General features: G+C 41.4%; 1 protein-coding gene across 3 annotated transcripts in view; it reads left to right on the top strand.

Annotated features, from left to right (window-relative positions):
- LOC123769433 (transcription initiation factor TFIID subunit 4) overlaps positions 1–25,023 on the top strand; it is a 241,093-nt gene that overhangs the window by 204,038 nt on the left and 12,032 nt on the right. For all 3 annotated transcript variants that reach the window (XM_069308836.1, XM_069308835.1, XM_069308834.1), the window contains 4 exons: positions 9,795–9,925; positions 11,050–11,232; positions 11,596–11,709; positions 18,461–18,496. In XM_069308836.1, the coding sequence (XP_069164937.1) occupies positions 9,795–9,925; positions 11,050–11,232; positions 11,596–11,709; positions 18,461–18,496 (464 nt within the window). The remainder of the gene's footprint in view (positions 1–9,794; positions 9,926–11,049; positions 11,233–11,595; positions 11,710–18,460; positions 18,497–25,023) is intronic.

The following is a 25,023-nucleotide window of genomic DNA, read 5'->3' as shown; positions in this document are numbered from 1 at the left end:
CGGTTTTCTACGTCTTCTTGCTCGTTTTCTCCCTCCAGTTGTAGCCCTCTGGATGCTGGGGATGTTCTGGATTATATTTATAGGGGCGTCACTTCGTTTCGTCCTCTGCTTCCTGGTGTGGGATGGCTCAGAGTGGCGCCTCCTCCTCCCCCTCTGTACTGCTCCTTGTCTTCTGCATGGGGCATGCCTATGGACGTATTTCTCCTTAGACTTCCGACTTTTATTCAGGTAATGGTTCTTGCCTAGTTGTGCTTGCGGGGATGGAGCTCTGGCTTTTTGGCCCCGCCTCTCTCCTGTCGGTCGATGGTTGTGCTGTTTCCTGAGCCTCCTAGGCTCTGTCTTATCTGTGTTTGCTCCTGTGGGTGGAGTCTGCCTCCACCACGTAGCTTCCTAGTGCTTTCCGCTTCCTATCTCCTCTGACATTAATCGGGTTCTTTTTCATGTCTGTGGCTCCTTTGGGTACTCGGCTTCCTCCTGTGTCCCCTTGTGCATACGACCATAAGGACATACAAACAGAGGAACTGCAGAGTGCCTATTAGCCCATACGCGGCAGCTCCTTTTTATTACCACCCAATCCCACTCATATACATGTCCAACCCACGCTTGACACAATCTTGGGACCCCACCTCCACCACATTGCGCGGTAATTGGTTCCATATATCAACGGACCGGTTACCGTACCAGTTTTTTCTCAAGTCTTTCCTAAATCCACACTTCTCCACTTTATACCCCTTGTTTCGTGTACAAAACGTGCCACAAGGGTGGCGTGTGCCACCCTTGGTCACTGCTCCATCCTTGTTTACTCTCTTCCCCGCTTGGTAGGGTTGTGTCGATGTCTCCTAACAGGGGTGTTTGGTGAGGTGTTGTGTTTGGTCACCTTGCGTGTGTCTTCAGTGACTTTCCTTTGTCTATGTAGCTTGTTCTTTGTTGTCCTGTGGGACTCTGCCTCGCTTTTCGTTGTCGGCACCATTTTTTTTCCCCCATCTGGACACTCATTCCTTGCCTAATTTCGGTGCCTGGCTGCACCCTGCTGTCCATGAGGTCTCTCGGGTATGTACATCCTCCACTGCACATTTTGTGGTTGGTTGTGTGCATTACTTCCCGACCGCTCCTTGGTCTGTATTCGGGGTTTTCCTTGCCTCTATCCATTTTTCCTCCTCCTATGCTACACTTGTCTGTGTATCTGGGTCAGTGCTTCTTGACTATCCTGATGTTGGGTGCTCGGGTGGGCCTCTGTCCATGTTCAGTTCTCTGCCTTTGGACTTCTCCGGAGTTCCGTTTTGGTTCTGAGTTCCTACGATTTTTCTTTGTGACTTACTGCAGACTTCGGTGTTGCACTGTTTGTGGGGGGTTGTGGACTTTCGGTCCGCCACTCCTGCCTTACTAGTTCCTTTTCTTGGACCTGGTAGCTGGGTTCCAGTCCTGGCTCCGGTTTTTCTTTGTTCCTTTTCCGGAACGGGTGTGTTTGCTTTCCTGCGGTTCATGTCCTGCGTAGTTCTCCTCTTGGGTGCCTCAAGGACGCGTGCGTCATTCTTCCCTGCTGGTGCTGGTTATTTTGCTCCTTTGGGTTGCGGGGTCGTTGTTTTTTCTATTCGCATTTTGTGCTTTCGTTCGTGGTGCTCATTTCTCGTTGTTTGTGTCGGCACTGGTGGGTTCATTGTTGGTCTCCCACCTGCGTGTTTCGTCTTGGGGGCGGTGTGTGGTTTTCCTGGTGGTCCTTCCGGTTTTCCTATCACTGCGAAGGGTCCTTCGGTCTCTCATAGGGTTGGCTTGTCTAACCTTTGGGGTTGTTCCAGGACCATCGTCTGGGACCATGTCCTGTCACCTTGTATTAGGTGGTGCTGGCGGAGCCGCTCCTGCTTGCGTTTGGTGTTGAGGTTCCTTCTGCTCCATTCCGCTTGCTGTCCTAGGCGTTGTTTTACCTCCGGCCTGCTCTTAAGTTCTGGCGCCTTCCTGGTCGTTGGCCTGGGTGGTCTATTTTCTTCTCTTTTTGGTCTTAGGGTTGCTTTTTGGTTGGTCGGGGGGGGGGGGGCGGTTGCTTCCATTGTTGTTCAGTTGTTCTGTAGTGAGGTAGCTCCGGGGAGCCAATAGGGTTCCCCCCAGAAAACCAGCGTTGAATGTAATAAAACTCCATTTTCTGGGTGAATCCCGGAGGCTCCCCGGCATCCCTCCCTCCCTCCCTCAGGTCGGCGGCATTTTTCGCGTATTTTGACAGCCAGCCTAAGAACTGCCAATTGGATCGCCAGCATGGAGGGTCTGGGGCTCCCCCTTCTAGTTTGATAATTTTGTTTGGGGAGTTCTGTCCACTCGTTCGGCTTTCAGTAGCAATATTTTCACCAGAATAGGGATTTGTTTTGGGGCGTCTACCTTTCTGGGTGCCTATCCCAGTCGATGGCAGACATAGAATGCTCCCAACCACAAAGGGGGGTTTCTATAGGCCATTGCTACTCGTGCCTCTCTGAGGGGGCCAGGTTCTGGCTCGTGGTCCCCAGTAAGCAAGAACTCCTAGCATTTTGACTGATGCCAGATAGTTATACATATCTATTCAGCCTGGATAGCTCCGGGAAGTCTCTGGGACTCGCCCAGAAAATGGCGTTTCATTACATTTATCGCTGTTTTTATCATATATGATGCATATTTGTGTCCTTTACAATATGTATACAGTAGAACATTCATAATGTTCCATGGACCTGTGATACATGTGACAGTAATGTGTCCACAGTAAATGTTTATTGTCACAATATTACTTGTTAAAAATTCACTAAAATTACAATATGTACAGTTTCACACACTATACAGTAACACACTTATTACACACTTAGTACCGTACAGTACAACTTCAATTCAACGTACTATATGGGACCAACCCCAGTTCGTTGAAGCGTTGGATTCATTGCAAGAGGTGACCTTCAGGAGGCGTTTGTGTCGGTGCCTTTTTTTTTCTTGTACACAATAAAAATGCATTATCATATTACATACTGTACCTATATATTACTTCTCTACTAAAAAATACTGTAATTCATAAATTTACCTTATTATTGGAATTATGTCCATCTTGAAGTTTCGTGAAGTTGTGAATGTTCGACAGTAAATACGTGCTGTAGTGCATTATGCCGTTAGCACTGTGTTGATTAAAAGTAGTTCTGCTGTATGTTGAGTACTACCATACAGTTTATGAAAACTATTGTACAGTGGTACCTCGGAATGCGATTGTCCCTGTATGCGAGGTTTTCGGAAGGCGAGCAGTATTTACTCCAAAAATTTGTCTTAGAAGGCGAGGGTTACTTCGGGACGCGAGTTTGTTGATACGCGTACAGGCCGACCTAGCGCGTGGTGGTTCGGCGATCGTCGCCCCTCCGCCCCTCAGTTTACCATTGTCTCGCGCTCAGTGACTACCCCCACATCAATTCTTCTCGCGGATTTTCAGTGTTTTGTTGGATTTTTGGTGATTTGTCTATACAATTTGTTATTATATATCTCACCATGGGTCCCAAGAAAGCCAGTGGTAAGGATAAAGGCCAGAAAGCTCATGTGAGGATGACAATAGAGGAGAAACAAGAGATCATTCGGAAGCATGAGAACGGTACACGTGTTGTTGAACTTTGTAGGCAGTACAACAAAGCCACATCAACAATATGCACTATACTTAAGAAGAAAAATAAGATTATGGGTGCTAAAGTGGCAAAAGGAGTAAGAACATTAACGGCACAAAGACCACAAATACTTGAAGAAGTGGAAAAGTTGTTATTAATTTGGATACACAACAAGGAGTTGAGGGGTGATAGTGTTTCGGAGGCCATTATTTGTGAGAAAGCCAGGGTGTTGCACGAAGACCTTCTAAAGAATACCCCTGCAACGAGTGATGCAGATAAGAAAGAGTTTAAGGCAAGCAGGGGCTGGTTTGAAAAATTTAGAAAGAGAAGTGGTATCCATAGTGTTACAAGGCATGGGGTTATGTGATGTGATTATGGAAGGGGACTCCCCTTCCAAACAGTAACTCCTCTCCTCCTCCCCCCTCCTCACCATCTTCCATACGCCTACAGCACTCGACAGCAAGGTAAGTAATAACTGGAACACAGTTTTGTAGGTTTATTTAGATGAATTAGGTAAATTAGATATAAAAATTTAGTTTGGTGTGGGGTTTTTGGGGTAGTCAGGAACGGATTAATTCATTTCCCTTTATTCCTTATGGAGAAATTAACTTTGGAATGCGAGTTTTCAGAAGGCGAGGCGTCTCCAGGAACGGATTAAACTCTTATTCTGAGGTATGCCTGTACACTAAAATTACTGCAACTTTAATTTTAACACTGTGTACACACTTAAATTTAACACTTGTTCTAACTGTTCATGCTGCACACGATGTTTTTAGATGTTTGCATCAGCTTTGCTGGTGCTTGCTGCTGCTGTGGGTTCAGCTGCTGCTGAGCTGGTGCTTGCTGCTGCTGTGGGTTCAGCTGCTGCTGAGCTGGTGCTGGTTGCTGTTGTACCAGTGCTGGATACAACTGTGCTCGTGCTGGGTTCGGCTGTTCTTGTGCTGGGTTCGGCTGCTCTCGTGCTGGGTATGGCTGTTCTCATGCTGGGTTCGGCTGTTCTCGTGCTTGGTACGGCTGTTCTCGTGCTTGGTACGGCTGTTCTCGTGCTGGGTGCGGCTGTTCTTGTGTTGGGTACGGCTGTTCTCGTGCTGGGTTCGGCTGTTCTCGTGCTTGGTACGGCTGTTCTCGTACTTGGTACGGCTGTTCTCTTGCTGGGTACGGCTGTTCTCTTGCTGGGTACGGCTGTTCTCCTGCTGGGTACGGCTGTTCTCGTGCTTGGTACGGCTGTTCTCGTGCTTGGTACGGCTGTTCTCGTACTTGGAACGGCTGTTCTCTTGCTGGGTACGGCTGTTCTCTTGCAGGGTACGGGTGTTCTCGTGCTGGGTACGGCTGTTCTCGTGCTTGGTACGGCTGTTCTTGTGTTGGGTACGGCTGTTCTCGTGCTGGGTACGGCTGTGCTCGTGCTGGTTGATTTTCTGCTACTAGTTCTTGCAAAATAATGCTTCGTTTTTGGCATTAATAAGGCACTATTAGTAAGCCCCTGAGACATTATGTTTTATAACCAAAGAGCTGTAGTAAAAAAATGCTCAATTCCACAATTATTCTTCCACTGGCAGATAAATACTGTACGTCAAGCGCAGACAAAGCTAAGGGCACTGGGTGCATACTGGATGAACGCAGACTAAGTCTATACGTACACCCTTCAGTAGGCTGGTGTTTAAGCCAGATCCAGTAACATAAATCTCTCTTAAATATTTGATTTACATCAAATTATATATTTTTGGGTTATATATTTAGTTTAGCAACATTATTATGGTAATAAGAGCTATAAAAAATACTTATTTTGGAACTGATTTATTAATTTTATTATTTTGAAGCCGTAGGTCATTGAACTGTGGCGAAGAAATCGAACAAAACACGCCTGGTTTTGTGTTCGATTTCCCGTAACATAAATTTCTCTCAAATATTCGATTTACATCAAATTATATATTTTGGGTTACATGTTTAGTTTAGCAACATTATTACGGTAATAAGAGCTATAAAAAAATACTTTGTAACTAATTTATTTATTTTATTATTTCGAAGCCGTAGATCACTGAACTGTTGCGACGAAATCGAACAAAACAAGCATGGTGTTGTGTGGACAGGGATTAGACCCGTCCACTCGTGCTGGAGTTGTGCCGCCAATAATGTGAATAATTTCTCAAATAGCAGATATCTATCATATTACAGTATATTTTTTTGTTTTATTTAGTTTAGTTTAATTAGGATAATAAAGAGTTATTAAAACACCAGTTTTAGAAATGATTTATTAATGTGAAACGTTCAAAGTCATGGGTCACTAAACTATGACAACACAGACGAAAGTGAGTGAAACTTTACTGTAAAGTGAGGTTTACTATACCGTATTCCCTTATCTGTCAACCCTCACTCATCTTGTTTCATCACAGGAAATGTATATAAGAAGATTTCAACACATTAGCTAGCTATTCACGCTTCAGCCTTTAAATTAATTTACAAAGATACGTGTGCCACAAATCGGTGAATGAAAATCATTGAAACTCAGTCGTTCACTTGTGTGGACCACTCTGACTGGTGTTTGGTTAATGTGTGTCACTTCTTGTATCGACCATTTTGGCTGGTGTTTGGTTCATATGGTTCACTTGTTGTGTGGTCTACTTGTGTGATCCAACTTGTCATATAAAGGAATTATTAATTGTAATCTGTGAGGGTATGGTAAAGTCCACCACTCTGTGAACTCTGTCCCAACATCGTAAGCTTGTGGACCACTTGTGCGGTCCACTTGTGAGGTACACTTGTGTGATCGAACTTTTCACATGAAGGAATTAATAATTGTAATCTGTGATAGAATGGGAAAGTTTTCCACCCAGTTTGTGAACTCTGTCTTGACGTTGTAAGCAAATCCGAACATCCCCTGCTTCGGCGAACCATTGTTCGTCGAACCGGGTGAGTAAATCCGGCCTGAAAAGTGTGCGAACTAGCCGGAGATTCGTTGAATCGGGGTATGTTGAATCGAGGTTGTACTGTACTTTGGAAATGAGTAATAATCAACAAAGTAGTCCATGGTACACAGCGCGACTTTGCTCTCGTTGCACCAGGTACAGATAGATTTTTGCGTCCTGTTTCTTCGTTCTGTGTGCTTGCAAATAACGCACTCACGTACACCCTTGGCATTAGTACCTGTAGGTGTTGTAGCCAAGCTTGTAAAACGTAAGGTAGTCTTGAAAAGATTATAGGAGACGATCAATTTGTAAGGTCCCACACATGAAGAGATTCGGCCAGCTTCGAAGAGTGTCCGTCAGCCTGGAAGAGATTCAGCTATTCTTGAAAATATCTATGGAAAACACCACCATGGAAGCCGCTAACACTGTTCATCTATGCTACTTGTATCAGATGCATCATCACTGAACGTAGAAAACGATTCATCTATGTATTGTCTAAATGAATTGGAGATAGCATAGGTGTGCAAGGGGTGGCGCTCAGAGCTACAACTGGATACACTCGCTGTATTGTCCTCATATGTGCTGTATCACTTGCATCTGACCTTTGTGTTATGTCCTTATTGTGCCTAGCTTCACCAATATTATGACCCTTATGTTCTTCAAACAATAAGGTTTGAATTTCACCGACAGACCTCGATCTTTCAACACCGATTCGGACAGGTGTTTGGGAGCCAGAGGCATGTGTGCCACCCATGGTTGCTCACTTGGTACTAACCCAGCCAGCAGCCCTAGGGCATTCTGGGAATTTTTTCCAAGATGGCTGCCTCTCACTGGAGGTCTTAACACTTTCGCGCTCTCGGCGTTCAAAAAAAAATCATACCCCAGATGCTTTCGGCGCTTCGCGCGCCTACGCGGTAAGACCGAAAAAGTGTACACTCTTTTGACTGTCCTGACAATAATTGAAGGCGCACGTATTTAAATTTGGTATCACTGTGTTCGCAATAAAATTGTCTATAAGAACATATCTATAAAATGCCGCCAAAGCATAAGGATTATCAACACCAAATAAAAAACTATTCAGATCACTAGCCGAGAGCGCCAAACAGCAACAAAATGTTTCCACTCTCTTAATGGTTGCGAAGCCTACAGTTGTCCTACATCGGTAATTGTGGTATCATTGGAATCGCAATAAAATTCTCTACACGGACATATGCATATAAATATAGATGCAATGTCGTAGCCCACCCAAAACATTGTGGGAAGTGGCCGAAGTGTTACCCGCGGCGGCATATCGGCGAAACTCGCTTTGAAAAGTGTATATTCAATTCACTGTCCTGACATTATTTTTCGATGTATGTATTTCATTTTTGTACCAATGTGCTCGCAATAGAATGTTCTATAAGAACATAAGTATTAAAGGTCACATAAGGATGCGTTCGACCGGCAACATATATAAAAACTACGTCGATTATACTCGTCGTGTCAATAATACAATTGTTTTACCACGATGATTCACTGCCACGCCGTTCTCTTTAATAAGCTGTTCGGCTATTAGAGAAAACGTAAATTTCATGGCAAACATTTGTAAACTACAGTATTCCCAAGTTGATCGGATAATAAATGGATTTTATACAAATATTTTTTCTCGTGACTCCCGAGAGGGGGCACGCGTGCGGTGTGATTAATAATATTGGTGACAACGACGGTCTGCTGGAAAGCGCGAAAGTGTTAAGAGTCCATTTTGTACACATCCAACCGCACGCACATTTAGAATGGGTATGAAAAAATCAAAAAGAGTTTTCTCGGTTGGCGCAGTTTCCCATCAACTGAGAATACTCGGTTGGCACAGTTAAGTAGTTAATAGGGTGTTAAATATATCAATGCAAAATTGAACATGAAACAATTCATACAAATTGAATAACTTTATATTCAGAAAAGTAGCAACAAAGTGCCAGTTAGGTGTGTGTGGCCTTCACACTTCTAATGTATCAGGAATCAATAAGAGAAAAATGATGTTGGATAAACTAACATACGGTTAGCATAACAAAGTAAACATAGTATCAGGAAGATTATATGGTGGACTAACAGAACTTTCAAATCCAGGAATCCTGCCACAATGCTTTTACTTTTTATATCACTTGTGCTTTCCTGCTTTGAGTGTTTCTCGGTACTGTACTCGCTTCACTTTTCACAGGAGGAGGTAAGTCAGAGAACATATACAGGAAACATAGAAATGGAAATGAGATGAGTGGAATCACATAATATATACTGTACATGGAAGACACTTGAAGGCCAGGTCCAAATATTCACAAAAAATAACCTACTGGAGGAAAAGATATGGTAGGAAATGCAAAATAGACCCAGTGAAGAGTAGAGGTGCCATAGGGCATAATTGTATCAGATGTTCCTATGAACATCAGAGGCTCTTCAGTCTCCTTCCAACAAATATAAAAAATATTGCTAAAGCAAAAATGAACTTGTTCAAGAAATAATTAAGCCAAGTTAGTACAGGAAGTGCTGGACCCACTGGGTTGCAATGAATGAATAGGTATATGGGCTGTTCCAAGCAAGAGCCTGATTGAGCAAGTTATTACAAGGCAAGCCGGGCCTCAGTCCAGGGTTGGGGAGTAGAAATCCTCTCAGGACCCAATTTAGGTATACTCCTGGTATACTGCACCATCATCACCTAAATATAACCAGTGCTAGAATTGACTGCAACATAATTAAGCTTAATAAAGAACGAAACAATAAGGAATTTGCTTGCAGCAAAATTTGCCAGAAGGTTGAAGGTGGCAGTATGAAATAAGAGACACGATGCGGTGCTAAAGAGCTAAACCTTCTGTTGTAGGGAAAGAGGAGACCTGGTTACAAAACATGAAGTACTTATTGACAGACACTGACATAGAATGTACTATAAAGCGTGGATGGGAGCAGAACTAGAGGACATAGACGGAAATTAGAAGTGGGATCAGTAGATTATTATTCCAGTGTAGAGGCCGTGAGCAAGTGAAATGAGTTTGAATAAGGGATGGGTAGAGGGATGACTATTCCTAGTGTTGCGGGTAGATATGGTAAAGGCCTTGATGGCTGGGAAGTCATTGTATCAGAGACCGGAGTTAAAAGGCAGGGCCCAAGGGCTGGAGGTCAGCCTTGGTTCACACAACTAGATAAGAATGCTCGCATACCCTCATCTTTCATCTGTGTTGTTAACATTTGATTTTACATGCAAAATTTATATTAGCCTTTATAACTATTTTATCGATAGTTTTAAAATGTGACCAATTAATAAATTTTGCAGGTTCAAAATACGGTTTGGATGATGCACCAAAAGATGTGGTCGCTCTTGTATCCCACGCAACGCAGGAGCGCCTCAAAACCATTGTTGAAAAATTAGCAGTCATCTCAGATCATAGATTAGATATAATTAAGGTAAGTTTAATATGGTATTGGTGTCATGATATACTGTATATATATATATTGCCCTTTCTGGTTGAAAATTTGCAGCCATTCTTTACTGGCGTCAGTTTTATATATTCTGAAGGTGAGAAAGTATTAGTTACTTAAATACAGTAGTCATTTAAATTGTCAACAACACTTCCGTGGAAATAAACATTCATCAATAGCTTAGTCAATAGAGCTTCTGCTTCACACGTGGGGTCCATGATTTGAGTCTCCTAGAGCCCAGGTGAATGGAACAGTAGTCATTAAATTAATTCGGTAAATAAAGTAAATAAATAAATCGTGTATAAAATAAGAAAATGTAGGGGTGGTATAAGAAAATACACAACAATTGTGCAGGCAGAATCTGCAAGGTCTTCTCTCAATACCTTTTATTCTCTTCTCCAAGGTTATGGGTCCCTATCTTTTCCATTATTCTTTTTCAATTCCTTTCTGTCTTATGTTCTGAACTATTGCACTTGGTTGCTCCCTAATGTATGAATCTACTGTGTCGAGGACAGAACTTATGAAGAGTCAGGTAGGATGACACTCGGACTGGTGCTACCAGGATCTTAAACTTGTAATTACCTAAGTGATTACCTAAGTGTAGTTACAGGATGAGAGCTACGCTCGTGGTGTCCCGTCTTCCCAGCACTCTTTGTCATATAACGCTTTGAAACTACTGACGGTCTTGGCCTCCACCACCTTCTCACTTAACTTGTTCCAACCGTCTACCACTCTATTTGCGAAGGTGAATTTTCTTATATTTCTTCGGCATCTGTGTTTAGCTAGTTTAAATCTATGACCTCTTGTTCTTGAAGTGCCAGGTCTCAGGAAATCTTCCCTGTCGATTTTATCAATTCCTGTTACTATTTTGTACGTAGTGATCATATCACCTCTTTTTCTTCTGTCTTCTAGTTTTGGCATATTTAATGCTTCTAACCTCTCCTCGTAGCTCTTGCCCTTCAGTTCTGGGAGCCACTTAGTGTATGTATGTATGTGCACGTCAGCTAGTGTTAATAACCATACATCCCATTGAGTGCGAGGTTGTGCGGATTCCAGTGGCCTTGAGAAATTAATAAAAAATATTTAACTTGCCAAATTTTCTTCGACAGGCTGATAGTCGATACGAGGTTCGGCAAGATGTTAAAGGTCAACTCCGTTTCCTAGAGGAGTTAGATAAGATGGAGAAGAAGCGTAAGGATGAAAGAGAACGAGATATGCTAATGCGAGCAGCGAAGTCGAGAAGTAAATCGGAAGATCCGGAACAAGCTAAATTAAAAGCGAAAGCGAAAGAAGTAAGGAATAATACCCTAATGATGTTCTTTTATATATGTGTACAAATTTTCCTCTCTGAAATATATACTGCAGTGGGTATTGTATTTCATATTCTAGTGGGTACTGTATTTCATGCTTCAGTGGGTTTTATTTCATGTTGCAGTGGATGTTTCACTCTGTCCTGGATGACTCAATAAGAGCTCAGGATGCACTGAAATGTCGTCACTTTCATTCCATTATATGTGTGTGAGTTGGTTTAAATTAGAATATATTGCCGTTACTGTCATGTTTCTTTATTAAGAAACGTATCGAGTATCAAGTAATTTTGTACGCAGACTATATTTAATGTCAATTATTCTATGTACTAAATGTTGTCGTTACAGATGCAGCGTGTAGAAATGGAAGAGATGCGACAGAGAGATGCCAATAGAACGGCTCTGAATGCATTACAAGGGCCTAAGAAAAAGCCTAAACTTGATCTCTCAATGGTTGATGATGTGAGTATTCATCTTTTCTGCCTCTCATACTATTTCTAGTTTCGGCTTATAAGTTTGTTTTCAAAAATAGATTGTGCACTTTGAATGTTCAAGTTTTTTTCTATATGAAAGTATATATATTTGAAAAACACATGCAAAGCACACACTCAAAACCACACATGGTTAAAACAACTACACATGTCAAACACACACAACCACAACCAGATGGCCCAAGACATGATGGACTACATCACGCAGAAGTGTAAGGAGGCAGCAGACAAGTTTGTCCCGGTCCAAAAGGAAAAAACAAAATGCTGATGAGAAACCCATGGTTTAATTAGAGATGTAGGCTAGCTAAGCAATGCAGTACAAGGGCATGGAGAAACTATAGAAATAACAGGACACTTGAGAGCAGAGAAATATACCAGAGTGCCAGGAATGAATACATCAGGATGGGAAGGGAGGTAGAAGGGCAATACGAAAATGACATAGCAAGCAACCATAGTAAAGACGCAACCTAAATTACTGTAAGACCACATCAGGAGAAAAACAACAGTTAAAGAACAGGTAATGAAAATGAGGATAGGGGCAGATAGATTCACTACAAATGACAAGGAAGTGTGTTTGGAACTGAATAAGAAAAATACCAGGAGGTCTTCACATTATAGCAAGGAGAAATTCAAGAGATAAGAGAGGGAATAGTTAACCAGGTAACACTAGAAGAATTTGGGATTACCAGTGAGGATGTAAGGAAGCTTTTGCTAGAGTTGAATGTGACAAATGCTATAAGCCCAGATGGAATCTCCCCTTGGATCTTACAGGAAGGAGCAGAAGCACTGTGCCTACCACTCTCCATAGTGTATAACAAATCACTGGTTACAGGGAAACTGCCAAAAAGTTGGAAGACGGCGAAGGTAGTCCCGATATACAAGAAGGGAGATAGACGGAAGGCACTGAACTACAGGTCAGTGTCCCTAACTTAATACCATGCAAGTTAATGGAGAAGATTGTGCGAAAAAAGCTAGTGGAACATATGGAGCGAAGGAACTTCGTAACACAGCATCAACATGGATTCTGGGATGGCAAGTCCTGCCTCACAGGATTAATTGAATTCTACAACCAGGCAAGAAAGTGAGGGATGGGCAGACTGCATATTTTTGGATTGCCAGAAAGCCTTTGACACAGTACCACACAAGAAGTTAGTGCAAAAGCTGGAGATTCAGACAGGAGTGAAAGGGACAGTATTCCATTGGATAACGGAGTACCTAAGCAACAGAAGACAGTGAGTCACTGTGAGGGGTGAGGTCTCGGATTGACGAGACATCACCAGTGGAGTCCCCCAGGGTTTAGTCCTTGGATCTATACTGTTTCTGATATATATAAATGATAAATGATCTCCCAGAGGGTATAGAATTGTTCCTCTCATTGTTTGCTGCTGATGCAAAAATTATGAGGAGGATTAAGACGGGGAAGATAGTATGAGGCTACAAGAGGACCTAGACAAACTGAATGGACAGTCCAACAAATGGCTACTAAAGTTCAACCCGAGTTAATTTAAGGTAATAGAGCCCAGGAGGCTCAGGAATCTGTACATCAGTTTATTGACAGTTGAGAGGCGGGACCAAAGAGCCAGAGTTCAACCCCCACAAGTGCGACTAGGTGAGTACATGCCAAACACACACACACACACACACACACACACACACACACACACACACACACACACACACACACACACACACACACACACACACACACACACTCTAAAAGGGAGTATGCTTCAACAAGGTAAGATTATTACTGCATTAACAGACAAGGTAACAAATCAGGAGGAGCAAATCAAGGAACTAGTGAAAGAAAATGAGGCATGGAAAGTGAAGTGTGGTGACTTTGAAGAAATAAACAAGAAGATAGACTCATATGGTGAACAACTCCAAGCAAGCCTAAGGACTAACATAGAGTTAGGTAAGGATCTCCAACTGGAAACTTCACTGACAACTCACATAGAGGAGGTGAATAAAGAACTAGAAAAGTATAAAGAAGAAATAAAAGCGACATATGCTGAAGTTGTAAAAGAGAAAGAGACTATCAAAGAAGTGTGTTCGGAAGTCAAAACCAGAAATGACCAACAAGAAGCAGAAATTAGGCAAGCAATTAGGAAAGAACTGGTTACCAACAGTAAACTGGTACAAAACACTGCAGATAGAACTAAGTCCATAATCATTTTTGGATGTTTAGAGAAGGAAATTTCATCTAGGGTGGACCGAGCGGCAGAAGAGATGAAAATCATAGAGAAAATAGTAGGTTTAGGAGAAGGCTCAAAGGAAAATGTCAGTGATTTTAGAAGAATAGGAAAATATGAGAAAGAAAAGAACCGCCCCTTAAGGGTGACCTTTAGTGGAGTGAAAAACATGATGGAAGTGCTAAGAAATGCCAGGAAACTGCAGAGTGATGAGGTTGGCAAATCTTGGTCAATAAGACAAGACCTCTCCAAGGAAGACAGAGAAAAGCTGAAAATGAACTTAATTGAGGCAAAACGGCTAAATGGGGATAGAAATGAAGAAGACAGAAATTCTTTTTTTTACAAAGTGACAGGGACTGGAAAGCTTGTGAAATGGTACATAAAAACAAAGCAACAAGATCAGTAGTGGAAGGGGGAGTAAAGAGCAAAGGAAAAGGGAACATGTTCCTGAAAATTGTATATACCAACATAGATGGAGTGAGGTCAAAAACTTTGGAGTTGCAAGATATAATCCAGCTTAGGGTCCCAGATATTGTTGCATTATCAGAGACGAAACTTGAAGGAAATATAATAAATGAAGTCATATTCCCAAGAGGCTACTCAGTTTGGAGACGTGACAGGAAAACTAGGAAGGGAGGAGGAGTGGCTGTACTGGTGAAAAAACACCTGAAGGTAAAAGAGTTAATATTTGAAAACCCTCGAGATATTGACATAATGGCATTGCAGGTCTGGAATCAGGATGATAAGCTGATAATTGTAAATACCTACAGCCCACCAGCAAGCAACACATGGACAAAGGAAGAACTGGATGACAAACGAGAGGGCCTCATAATGGTCATGAGAGATATTATTGTACAAGCAGATAAAGATAAATCACGACTGTTGATACTGGGGGACTTCAACTTTAGAGCAATAGACTGGGAGGCCTATGAAGCAAGAACGGAGGACTTTTGGACATGCAGATTTGTGAACCTCATTCTGGAGACATTCTTGTATCAACACATAAAGCAAGCCACAAGAATGAGGGAAGGAGATGTACCGTCAGTACTGGATCTAGTATTCACCAGGAAAGAAGAAGAGATTTTTGACATCCAGTACCTTCCTCCCTTGGGAAAGAGTGATCACGTCTTGTTAGACATTAAATATGCTTTAAGATATCATCTAGAAGAAAATGGGGACATTGAAACAGTTGATAAACTCGATTTAAGGAGAGGCAACTATGGGGAACTTCGAAATTTTGTTAATGAGTGTAATTGGACAGAATTGTTGCTAGGCAGGGAAGTAAATGAAATGTATGCCAAATTTTTAAAACTATACGAGGAAGGCACACAAACATTCATACCAAAACAGAGATGCAGGACCAGAAAACAGGATTGGTTCGACAGAAATTGTGAGAGGGCAAGAGACCAAAAGACACAAAAATGGAATCAGTATAGGAAGAGGCCAAACCCCCAAACATACCAGCGATACAAAGATGTGAGAAACAATTATACAGCAGTAAGGAGAGAGGCAGAAAGAAATTTTGAAAAAGGGATAGCAGATAAATGTAAAACAGAACCGGGCCTATTCTACAAATTCATAAACAACAAATTGCAGGTAAAGGATAATATCCAGAGGTTGAAAATGGGAAACAGATTCACGGAAAATGAAAAGGAAATGTGTGAAACATTAAATGAAAAGTTCTAAAGTGTGTTTGTACAAAATGAAATCTTCAGAGAACCAGACACAATAAGAATTCCAGAGAACAACATAGAGCGGATAGAGGTGTCTAGAGATGAAGTGGAAAATATGCTAAAGGAGCTCGGGAGGAACAAAGCAGCTGGCCCAGATGGCGTTTCACCATGGGTTCTGAGAGAATGTGCATCTGAGCTCAGCATTCCACTTCACCTGATCTTTCAGGCATCCCTGTGTACAGGAATCGTAGCAGACGTGTGGAAACAGGCTAACATAGTTCCAATCTACAAAAGTGGCAGCAGGGAAGACCCCCTCAATTATAGACCTGTATCATTGACAAGTGTAATAGTGAAAGTATTGGAAAAGCTAATCAAAACTAAATGGGTAGAACACCTGGAGAGAAATGATATAATATCAGACAGACAGTATGGTTTTCGATCAGGAAGATCCTGTGTATCGAATTTACTCAGTTTCTATGATCGGGCCACAGAGATATTACAGGAAAGAGATGGCTGGGTTGACTGCATCTATCTGGACCTAAAAAAGGCTTTCGACAGAGTTCCACATAAGAGGTTGTTCTGGAAACTGGAAAATATTGGAGGGGTGACAGGTAAGCTTCTATCATGGATGAAAAATTTTCTGACTGATAGAAAAATGAGGGCAGTAATCAGAGGCAATGTATCGGAATGGAGAAATGTCACAAGTGGAGTACCACAGGGTTCAGTTCTTGCACCAGTGATGTTTATTGTGTACATAAATGATCTACCAGTTGGTATACAGAATTATATGAACATGTTTGCTGATGATGCTAAGGTAATAGGAAGGATAAGAAATTTAGATGATTGTCATGCCCTTCAAGAAGACCTGGACAAAATAAGTATATGGAGCACCACCTGGCAAATGGAATTTAATGTTAATAAATGTCATGTTATGGAATGTGGAATAGGAGAACATAGACCCCATACAACCTATATATTATGTGAGAAATCTTTAAAGAATTCTGATAAAGAAAGAGATCTAGGGGTGATTCTAGATAGAAAACTATCACCTGAGGACCACATAAAGAATATTGTGCAAGGAGCCTATGCGATGCTTTCTAACTTCAGAATTGCATTTAAATACATGGATGGCGATATACTAAAGAAATTGTTCATGACTTTTGTTAGGCCAAAGCTAGAATATGCAGTTGTTGTGTGGTGCCCATATCTTAAGAAGCACATCAACAAACTGGAAAAGGTGCAAAGACATGCTACGAAGTGGCTCCCAGAACTGAAGGGCAAGAGCTACGAGGAGAGGTTGGAAGCATTAAACATGCCAAAACTAGAAGACAGAAGAAAAAGAGGTGATATGATCACTACGTACAAAATAGTAACAGGAATTGATAAAATCGACAGGGAAGGATTCCTGAGACCTGGCACTTCAAGAACAAGAGGTCATAGATTTAAACTAGCTAAACACAGATGCCGAAGAAATATAAGAAAATTCACCTTCGCAAATAGAGTGGTAGACGGTTGGAACAAGTTAAGTGAGAAGGTGGTGGAGGCCAAGACCGTCAGTAGTTTCAAAGCGTTATATGACAAAGAGTGCTGGGAAGACGGGACACCACGAGCGTAGCTCTCATCCTGTAACTACACTTCGGTAATTACACTTAGGTAATTACACACACACACACACACATACACACACAAGAAAACAAGACTAACAACAAGCCACTAACACTGTTCATCTATGCTACTTGATTCACCATCATTGATCGCAGAAACAATTCGTCTATGCATCATCTATATAAATTGGAGAAAGCATAGGTGGGCAAGGGTGGCGCTTAGAGCTACAACTGGATACGCTCACTGTATCGTCCTCATAGGTGCTGTATTACTTGCATCTGACCTTTGTGTTAGGTCCTTATTGCACCTAGCTTCACCAATATTATGACCCTTATGTTCTTCAAACAATAAGGTTTGAATTTCACCAACAGAGTGCGATTTTTCAACACCGTGTCGGACAGATGTCTGGGAGCCAGAGGCGCATGCGCTACCCATGGTTGCTCACTTGATACTAACCCAGCCAGCATCCCTAGGGCATTCTGGGAATTTTTTACAATATGGCTGCAAAAATCAAAAGAGAGTTTTCTCAGTTGGTGCAGTTTCCCACCGACCGAGAATACTCGGTTGGCGCAGTTCAGTGGTTAAGAAGCACATCAATAAACTGGAAAAGGTGGAAAGACATGCCACTAAGTGGCTCCCAGAAAGGAAGAACAAGAGCTATGAGGAGAGGTTAGAGGCATAAAATATGCAAAAACTAGAAGCTAGAAGAAAAAGAGGAGATATGATCACTACCTACAAAATAGTAACAGAAATCGATAAAATTGATAGGGAAGATTTCCTGACACCTGGAACTTCAGGAACAAAGGGTCATAGATTTAAACTAACGAAACAAAGCTGCTGGAGAAATACAAGAAAATTCACTTTTGTAAACAGAGTGGTAGACGGTTGGAACAAGTTAGGTGAGGTAGTGGTGGAGGCCAAAACCGTCAGTAATTTCAAAGCGTTATATGACTGTGTGTACTGGGAATACGGGACACCACGAGTGTAGCTCTCATCCTGTAACTACACTTAGGTAATTACACATCAACCTGATATGTCATATAAACATAGTCATTTGACAAAGATTATAAAGAAGACTGGACATCATGGGCATAGATCGAATCCTATAATTACACGTAAGTAACTGCATGCACACATTAAACCATGTATGCCAAGCACGCAACAAACATGCAATAACCACACATGTATGCTTTTATTTTAAAATGCATAGTTATTTGTTGGTAATGATTTTAATATATTTTTTCTTTTCTAGGGTGCAACTTTTAGTGGAACGTTCACTCAAAAATCGGTAAGTTTGAGAGAACTGTACTTCATTCTCTTCTATTTTATCATTTATTTCTCAGTTTGATATAATGTTATACTGTACCTAAGAGCAGAACTGCAGATCTTGGCCTAGTATGCAAGGCCCAAGTTGCCTAACAAGCAATCATTTTCTTTATTTTCAAATAGATATCTATTTCCAAATTGGTGTATTCCAATTAATATTATTGCATTAAGAATGTTAATTACTGACTTAGTAATTAACCCTGGCTTTGCGTCCTGGAAAGGCATCCAGAGCGCAACTCCATAGTCTCCTGAGACCGATTGATGCCTACTACTATGCTTACTAATACTGTACCTTGTTAGGTTTTAGTAACTTATGCTAGGTTAGGTTTGATCAAATTTCAAGGTTAATTATAACTTGATTACAAAAAAATATATATGTATATGTGTGTGTGTGTGTGTGTGTGTTACTCAGCCATACTCAGCCTATTATGCAAGGCCCAATTGGCCTAATAAGCCAAGTTTTCCTGAATTTATATATTTTTCAATATTTTTTTCTAATGAAATGATAAAGCTATCCATTTCATCATGTATGAGTTAATTGTTTTTAAATTTGAGTTAAAACTAACTTAGATATATTACCGAACCTATCCAACCCTACCTAACCTAACCTATCTTAACCTAACCTAAACCAACGCAAATAAGTCAATAATTTATGTTCTTAATATAATGTAATAGTAATAATTCAAATAAACTAATTAGAAACAATTTATTGAAAATAAAGAAAATCACTCGGCCTATTAGGCAAATCGGGCTGTGCAGAGTAGGTCGAGAAGTGTGTTCTGGCTACTAGGTGCGACACACACACACACACACACACACACACACACACACACACACACACACACACACACGCACGCACGCACGCACAGACAGAGAGAGAAAAATGTTGAAAATGATATAGCAAACAAAGCCAAGACTGAACCAAGGCTACTCCACAGTCACATCAGAAGGAAAACAACAGTGAAAGAACAGGTATTGGAACTTAGAACAGGCGAGGACAGGTATACAGAGAATGACAGAGAGGTGTGTGAGGAACTCAACAAGAGGTTCCAGGAGATCTTCACAATAGAACAGGGTGAGATCACTGTGCTAGGAGAAAGGGAGGTAAACCAGGCGGCCTTGGAGGAGTTCGAAATTACGAGAGAGGAGGTCAAGAGACACCTGCTGGATCTGGATGTTAGAAAGGCTGTTGGTCCAGATGGGATCTCCCCATGGGTACTGAAAGAGTGTGCAGAGGCACTTTGCTTGCCACTCTCCATAGTGTATAGTAAGTCACTAGAGACGGGAGACCTACCAGAAATATGGAAGACGGCGAATGTGGTCCCAATATACAAAAAGGGCGACAGACAAGAGGCACTGAACTACAGGCCAGTGTCCTTGACTTGTATACCATGCAAGGTGATGGAGAAGATCGTGAGAAAAAACCTGGTAACACATCTGGAGAGAAGGGACTTCGTGACAAATCGCCAACATGGATTCAGAGAGGGTAAATCTTGCCTTACAGGCTTGATAGAATTCTACGATCAGGTGACACAGATTAAGCAAGAAAGAGAGGGCTGGGCGGACTGCATTTTCTTGGATTGTCGGAAAGCCTTTGACACAGTACCGCATAAGAGGCTGGTACATAAGCTGGAGAGACAGGCAGGTGTAGCTGGTAAGGTGCTCCAGTGGATAAGGGAGTATCTAAGCAATAGGAAGCAGAGAGTTACGGTGAGGGGTGAGACCTCCGATTGGCGTGAAGTCACCAGTGGAGTCCCACAGGGCTCTGTACTCGGTCCTATCTTGTTTCTGATATATGTAAATGATCTCCCGGAGGGTATCGATTCATTTCTCTCAATGTTTGCGGACGATGCTAAAATTATGAGAAGGATTAAAACAGAAGAGGACTGTTTGAGGCTTCAAGAAGACCTAGACAAGCTGAAGGAATGGTCGAACAAATGGTTGTTAGAGTTTAACCCAACCAAATGTAATGTAATGAAGATAGGTGTAGGGAGCAGGAGGCCAGATACAAGGTATCATCTGGGAGAGGAAATTCTTCAGGAGTCAGAGAAGGAAAAAGACTTGGGGGTTGATATCACGCCAGACCTGTCTCCTGCAGCACATATCAAGCGGATAACATCAGCGGCATATGCCAGGCTGGCCAATATACGAACGGCATTCAGAAACTTGTGTAAAGAATCATTCAGAACTTTGTATACCACATATGTCAGGCCAATCCTGGAGTATGCAGCCCCAGCATGGAGTACATATCTAGTCAAGGATAAGACTAAACTGGAAAAGGTTCAAAGGTTTGCCACCAGACTAGTACCCGGATTTTTTATTTTGATTTTGAGGGATTCAATGAAGAAAGCATTGATATTAGTAGTCTACATAACAAGTTGGTAAATTTAGATACTATAGTGAACTCTCATGTAGAAATAATTAGTAAATTGAAAGAAAGTAATGACCATTTGAATAGCAAAGTTTTATGTCTTGAGGGTTTAGTGAAAGACTTGCGCAAGGATAAGAATCAATTGGAAACAAATTGCAAAGCCATGGAAGAAGAAAATAAACTCTTAAAAATAGCTTTGGAAGAAGTTAAAGTAAATTTAAACATAAATGACTACAATAGGTTAGGCAAGGAAATTCAACAGGAGAAACAGCTTTTGTCAGCACAGATGGAGGAAGTTACACAGGGAATAGAACAGTGCAAGAAAGATATGCAACTCACTTATGCACAAGTGGCCAAGGAGAAGGAAAAAATAGAAGAAGCAGTAAAGGAAGTCAAACACTGCAGCAACCAAGATAAAACAAACATTAGGCTAGAAGTGAGGAAAGAATTGGCATCTAACCCGAAGTTGGTGCAAAACACAGTTGATCGGAGTAAGTCCCTGATCATTTTTGGCTGCAAAGAAAAGGCGATAACATCTAGGTCAGAAAGAGCTGTAGAAGAAGCTAAAGTAGTAGATAAAATTGTTGGCCTCGTGGAAGGTCTTACAAACAGAGAGAATGTGTGCGACTACAGGAGAATAGGCAGGTACGTAAAAGGGAAAGATCGACCTTTGAGGATCACCCTAAACGGTGCCAAACAGATGGAAGAAGTACTAAGGAATGCTAGAAAATTGCAAAGGGATGAGGATGGGAAAGGGTGGTCGTTAAGACGAGATCTTTCAAAAGAAGATAGAGAGAAGCTGAAACTGAACCTCGCCGAGGCAAAACATTTAAATGAGAGCAGGAATGAAGAAGAAATAAATTCTTTTTTCTACAAAGTGATAGGGGTAGGCAAACCAGTAAAGTGGTACATAAAGGCAAACCAACAAAATCAATAGAGAGAGGGGGAGTGAAGAATAAGGAGAGGGGGAACAAGTTCCTGAAGATTGCATACACCAACATAGATGGAGTGAGATCGAAGATACTGGAGTTAAGTGATGTAATACAGCTGCAGACACCAGACATTGTTGCACTCACGGAGACAAAACTTGAAGATGTAATTTTAAATGAGGTCATATTCCCAAGGGGCTACTCAATTTGGAGACGGGACAGAAAAATTAGGAAAGGCGGTGGCGTTGCTGTGCTGGTAAAAGAACACCTAAAGGTGAAGGAAATAATGACTGCCAATCCACAAGAAGTTGACATAATAGCACTAGAGATCTGCTATGAGGATGATAAACTAATGATGATAAATGCATATAGTCCACTGCCAAGCAGCACATGGTCAAAGGAGGAGCTAGATAGTAAACATGAAGGTCTTATAACAATAATGAGAGAGATTATAGCGGGAGCGGATAACGATAGATCACGACTGTTGATAGTCGGTGACTTCAACTTGAAATCCATAGACTGGGAAGCATATGAAGCTAAAACAGAAGATTTTTGGACCTGTAAATTTGTAGACCTCATCCTGGAAACATTCTTGTATCAACATGTTAAACAAGCTACGAGGATGAGGGAAGGGGACGTTCCCTCCATGCTAGATTTGATATTTACCAGGAAGGAGGAAGAGATATTTGACATTCAGTACCTTCCTCCCTTGGGTAAAAGTGACCATGTCTTTTTGGGAATAAAGTATGCAATGCGTTATAAGCTGGAAGAAAATAAGGAGGTTGAAGCAGTTGAAAAACCAGACTTCAGGAGAGGACATTATGGTGACCTTAGAAATTTTTTTAGTGAGTATAATTGGACAGACTTGATGCTAGGCAAGGAAGTGAATGAGATGTATGGCAAGATTTGTGAAATATATGATAAAGGCACAAAAAAATTTATACCAAAACAGAGATGCAGAACTAGGAAACAGGATTGGTTCAATAGAAATTGCGAGAGGGCTAGAGACCGAAAGACACAAAAATGGAATCAATACAGGAAGAGGCCGAACCCCCAAACATACCAGCGATACAAAGATGCGAGAAACAACTACACGGCAGTGAGGAGAGAGGCAGAAAGAAATTTTGAAAAAGGGATTGCGGACAAATGTAAAACAGAACCAGGTCTATTCTATAAATTCATAAACAACAAATTGCAGGTAAAGGATAATATTCAGAGGTTGAAAATGGGAAATAGATTCACGGAAGATGAAAAGGAAATGTGTGAAACACTAAACGAAAAGTTCCAAAGTGTGTTTGTACAAAATGAAATCTTTAGGGAACCAGATACAATAAGAATTCCAGAGAACAACATAGAACACATAGAGGTGTCTAGAGACGAAGTGGAAAAAATGCTCAAGGAGCTCGGTAAGAACAGAGCAGCTGGCCCAGATGGCGTTTCACCATGGGTTCTGAGAGAATGTGCATCTGAGCTCAGCATTCCACTTCACCTGATCTTTCAGGCATCCCTGTGTACAGGAATCGTAGCAGACGGGTGGAAACAGGCTAACATAGTTCCAATCTACAAAAGTGGCAGCAGGGAAGACCCCCTCAATTATAGACCTGTATCATTGACAAGTGTAATAGTGAAAGTATTGGAAAAACTAATCAAAACTAAATGGGTAGAACACCTAGAGAAAAATGATATAATATCAGACAGACAGTATGGTTTTCGATCTGGAAGATCCTGTGTATCGAATTTACTCAGTTTCTATGATCGAGCCACAGAGATATTACAGGAAAGAGATGGTTGGGTTGACTGCATCTATCTGGACCTAAAAAAGGCTTTCGACAGAGTTCCACATAAGAGGTTGTTCTGGAAACTGGAAAATATTGGAGGGGTGACAGGTAAGCTTCTATCATGGATGAAAAATTTTCTGACTGATAGAAAAATGAGGGCAGTAATCAGAGGCAATGTATCGGAATGGAGAAATGTCACAAGTGGAGTACCACAGGGTTCAGTTCTTGCACCAGTGATGTTTATTGTGTACATAAATGATCTACCAGTTGGTATACAGAATTATATGAACATGTTTGCTGATGATGCTAAGATAATAGGAAGGATAAGGAATTTAGATGACTGTCATGCCCTTCAAGAAGACCTGGACAAAATAAGTATATGGAGCACCACTTGGCAAATGGAATTTAATGTTAATAAATGTCATGTTATAGAATGTGGAATAGGAGAACATAGACCCCACACAACCTATATATTATGTGAGAAATCTTTAAAGAATTCTGATAAAGAAAGAGATCTAGGAGTGGTTCTAGATAGAAAACTATCACCTGAGGACCACATAAAGAATATTGTGCAAGGAGCCTATGCTATGCTTTCTAACTTCAGAATTGCATTTAAATACATGGATGGCGATATACTAAAGAAATTGTTCATGACTTTTGTTAGGCCAAAGCTAGAATATGCAGCTGTTGTGTGGTGCCCATATCTTAAGAAGCACATCAACAAACTGGAAAAGGTGCAAAGACATGCTACTAAGTGGCTCCCAGAACTGAAGGGCAAGAGCTACGAGGAGAGGTTAGAAGCATTAAATATGCCAAAACTAGAAGACAGAAGAAAAAGAGGTGATATGATCACTACATACAAAATAGTAACAGGAATTGATAAAATCGACAGGGAAGACTTCCTGAGACCTGGAATTTCAAGAACAAGAGGTCATAGATTTAAACTAGCTAAACACAGATGCCGAAGAAATATAAGAAAATTCACCTTCGCAAATAGAGTGGTAGACGGTTGGAACAAGTTAAGTGAGAAGGTGGTGGAGGCCAAGACCGTCAGTAGTTTCAAAGCGTTATATGACAAAGAGTGCTCGGAAGATGGGACACCACGAGCGTAGCTCTCATCCTGTAACTACACTTAGGTAATTACACTTAGGTAATTACACACACACACACAGAGGGGCCTCGTAGCCTGGTGGATAGCGCGCAGGATTCGTAATTCTGTGGCGCGGGTTCGATTCCCGCACGAGGCAGAAACAAATGGGCAAAGTTTCTTTCACCCTGAATGCCCCTGTTACCTAGCAGTAAATAGGTACCTGGGAGTTAGTCAGCTGTCACGGGCTGCTTCCTGGGGTGTGTGTGTGTGTGGTGTGGAAAAAAAAAAAAAAAAAAAAGTAGTTTGTAAACAGTTGATTGA

This window comes from Procambarus clarkii, chromosome 63 (assembly GCF_040958095.1).
Source record: "Procambarus clarkii isolate CNS0578487 chromosome 63, FALCON_Pclarkii_2.0, whole genome shotgun sequence".
NCBI classification, from domain to species: domain Eukaryota; kingdom Metazoa; phylum Arthropoda; class Malacostraca; order Decapoda; family Cambaridae; genus Procambarus; species Procambarus clarkii.
Note: the sequence above shows the minus strand (reverse complement) of the source record. Positions and strands in the feature narration are given on the sequence as shown.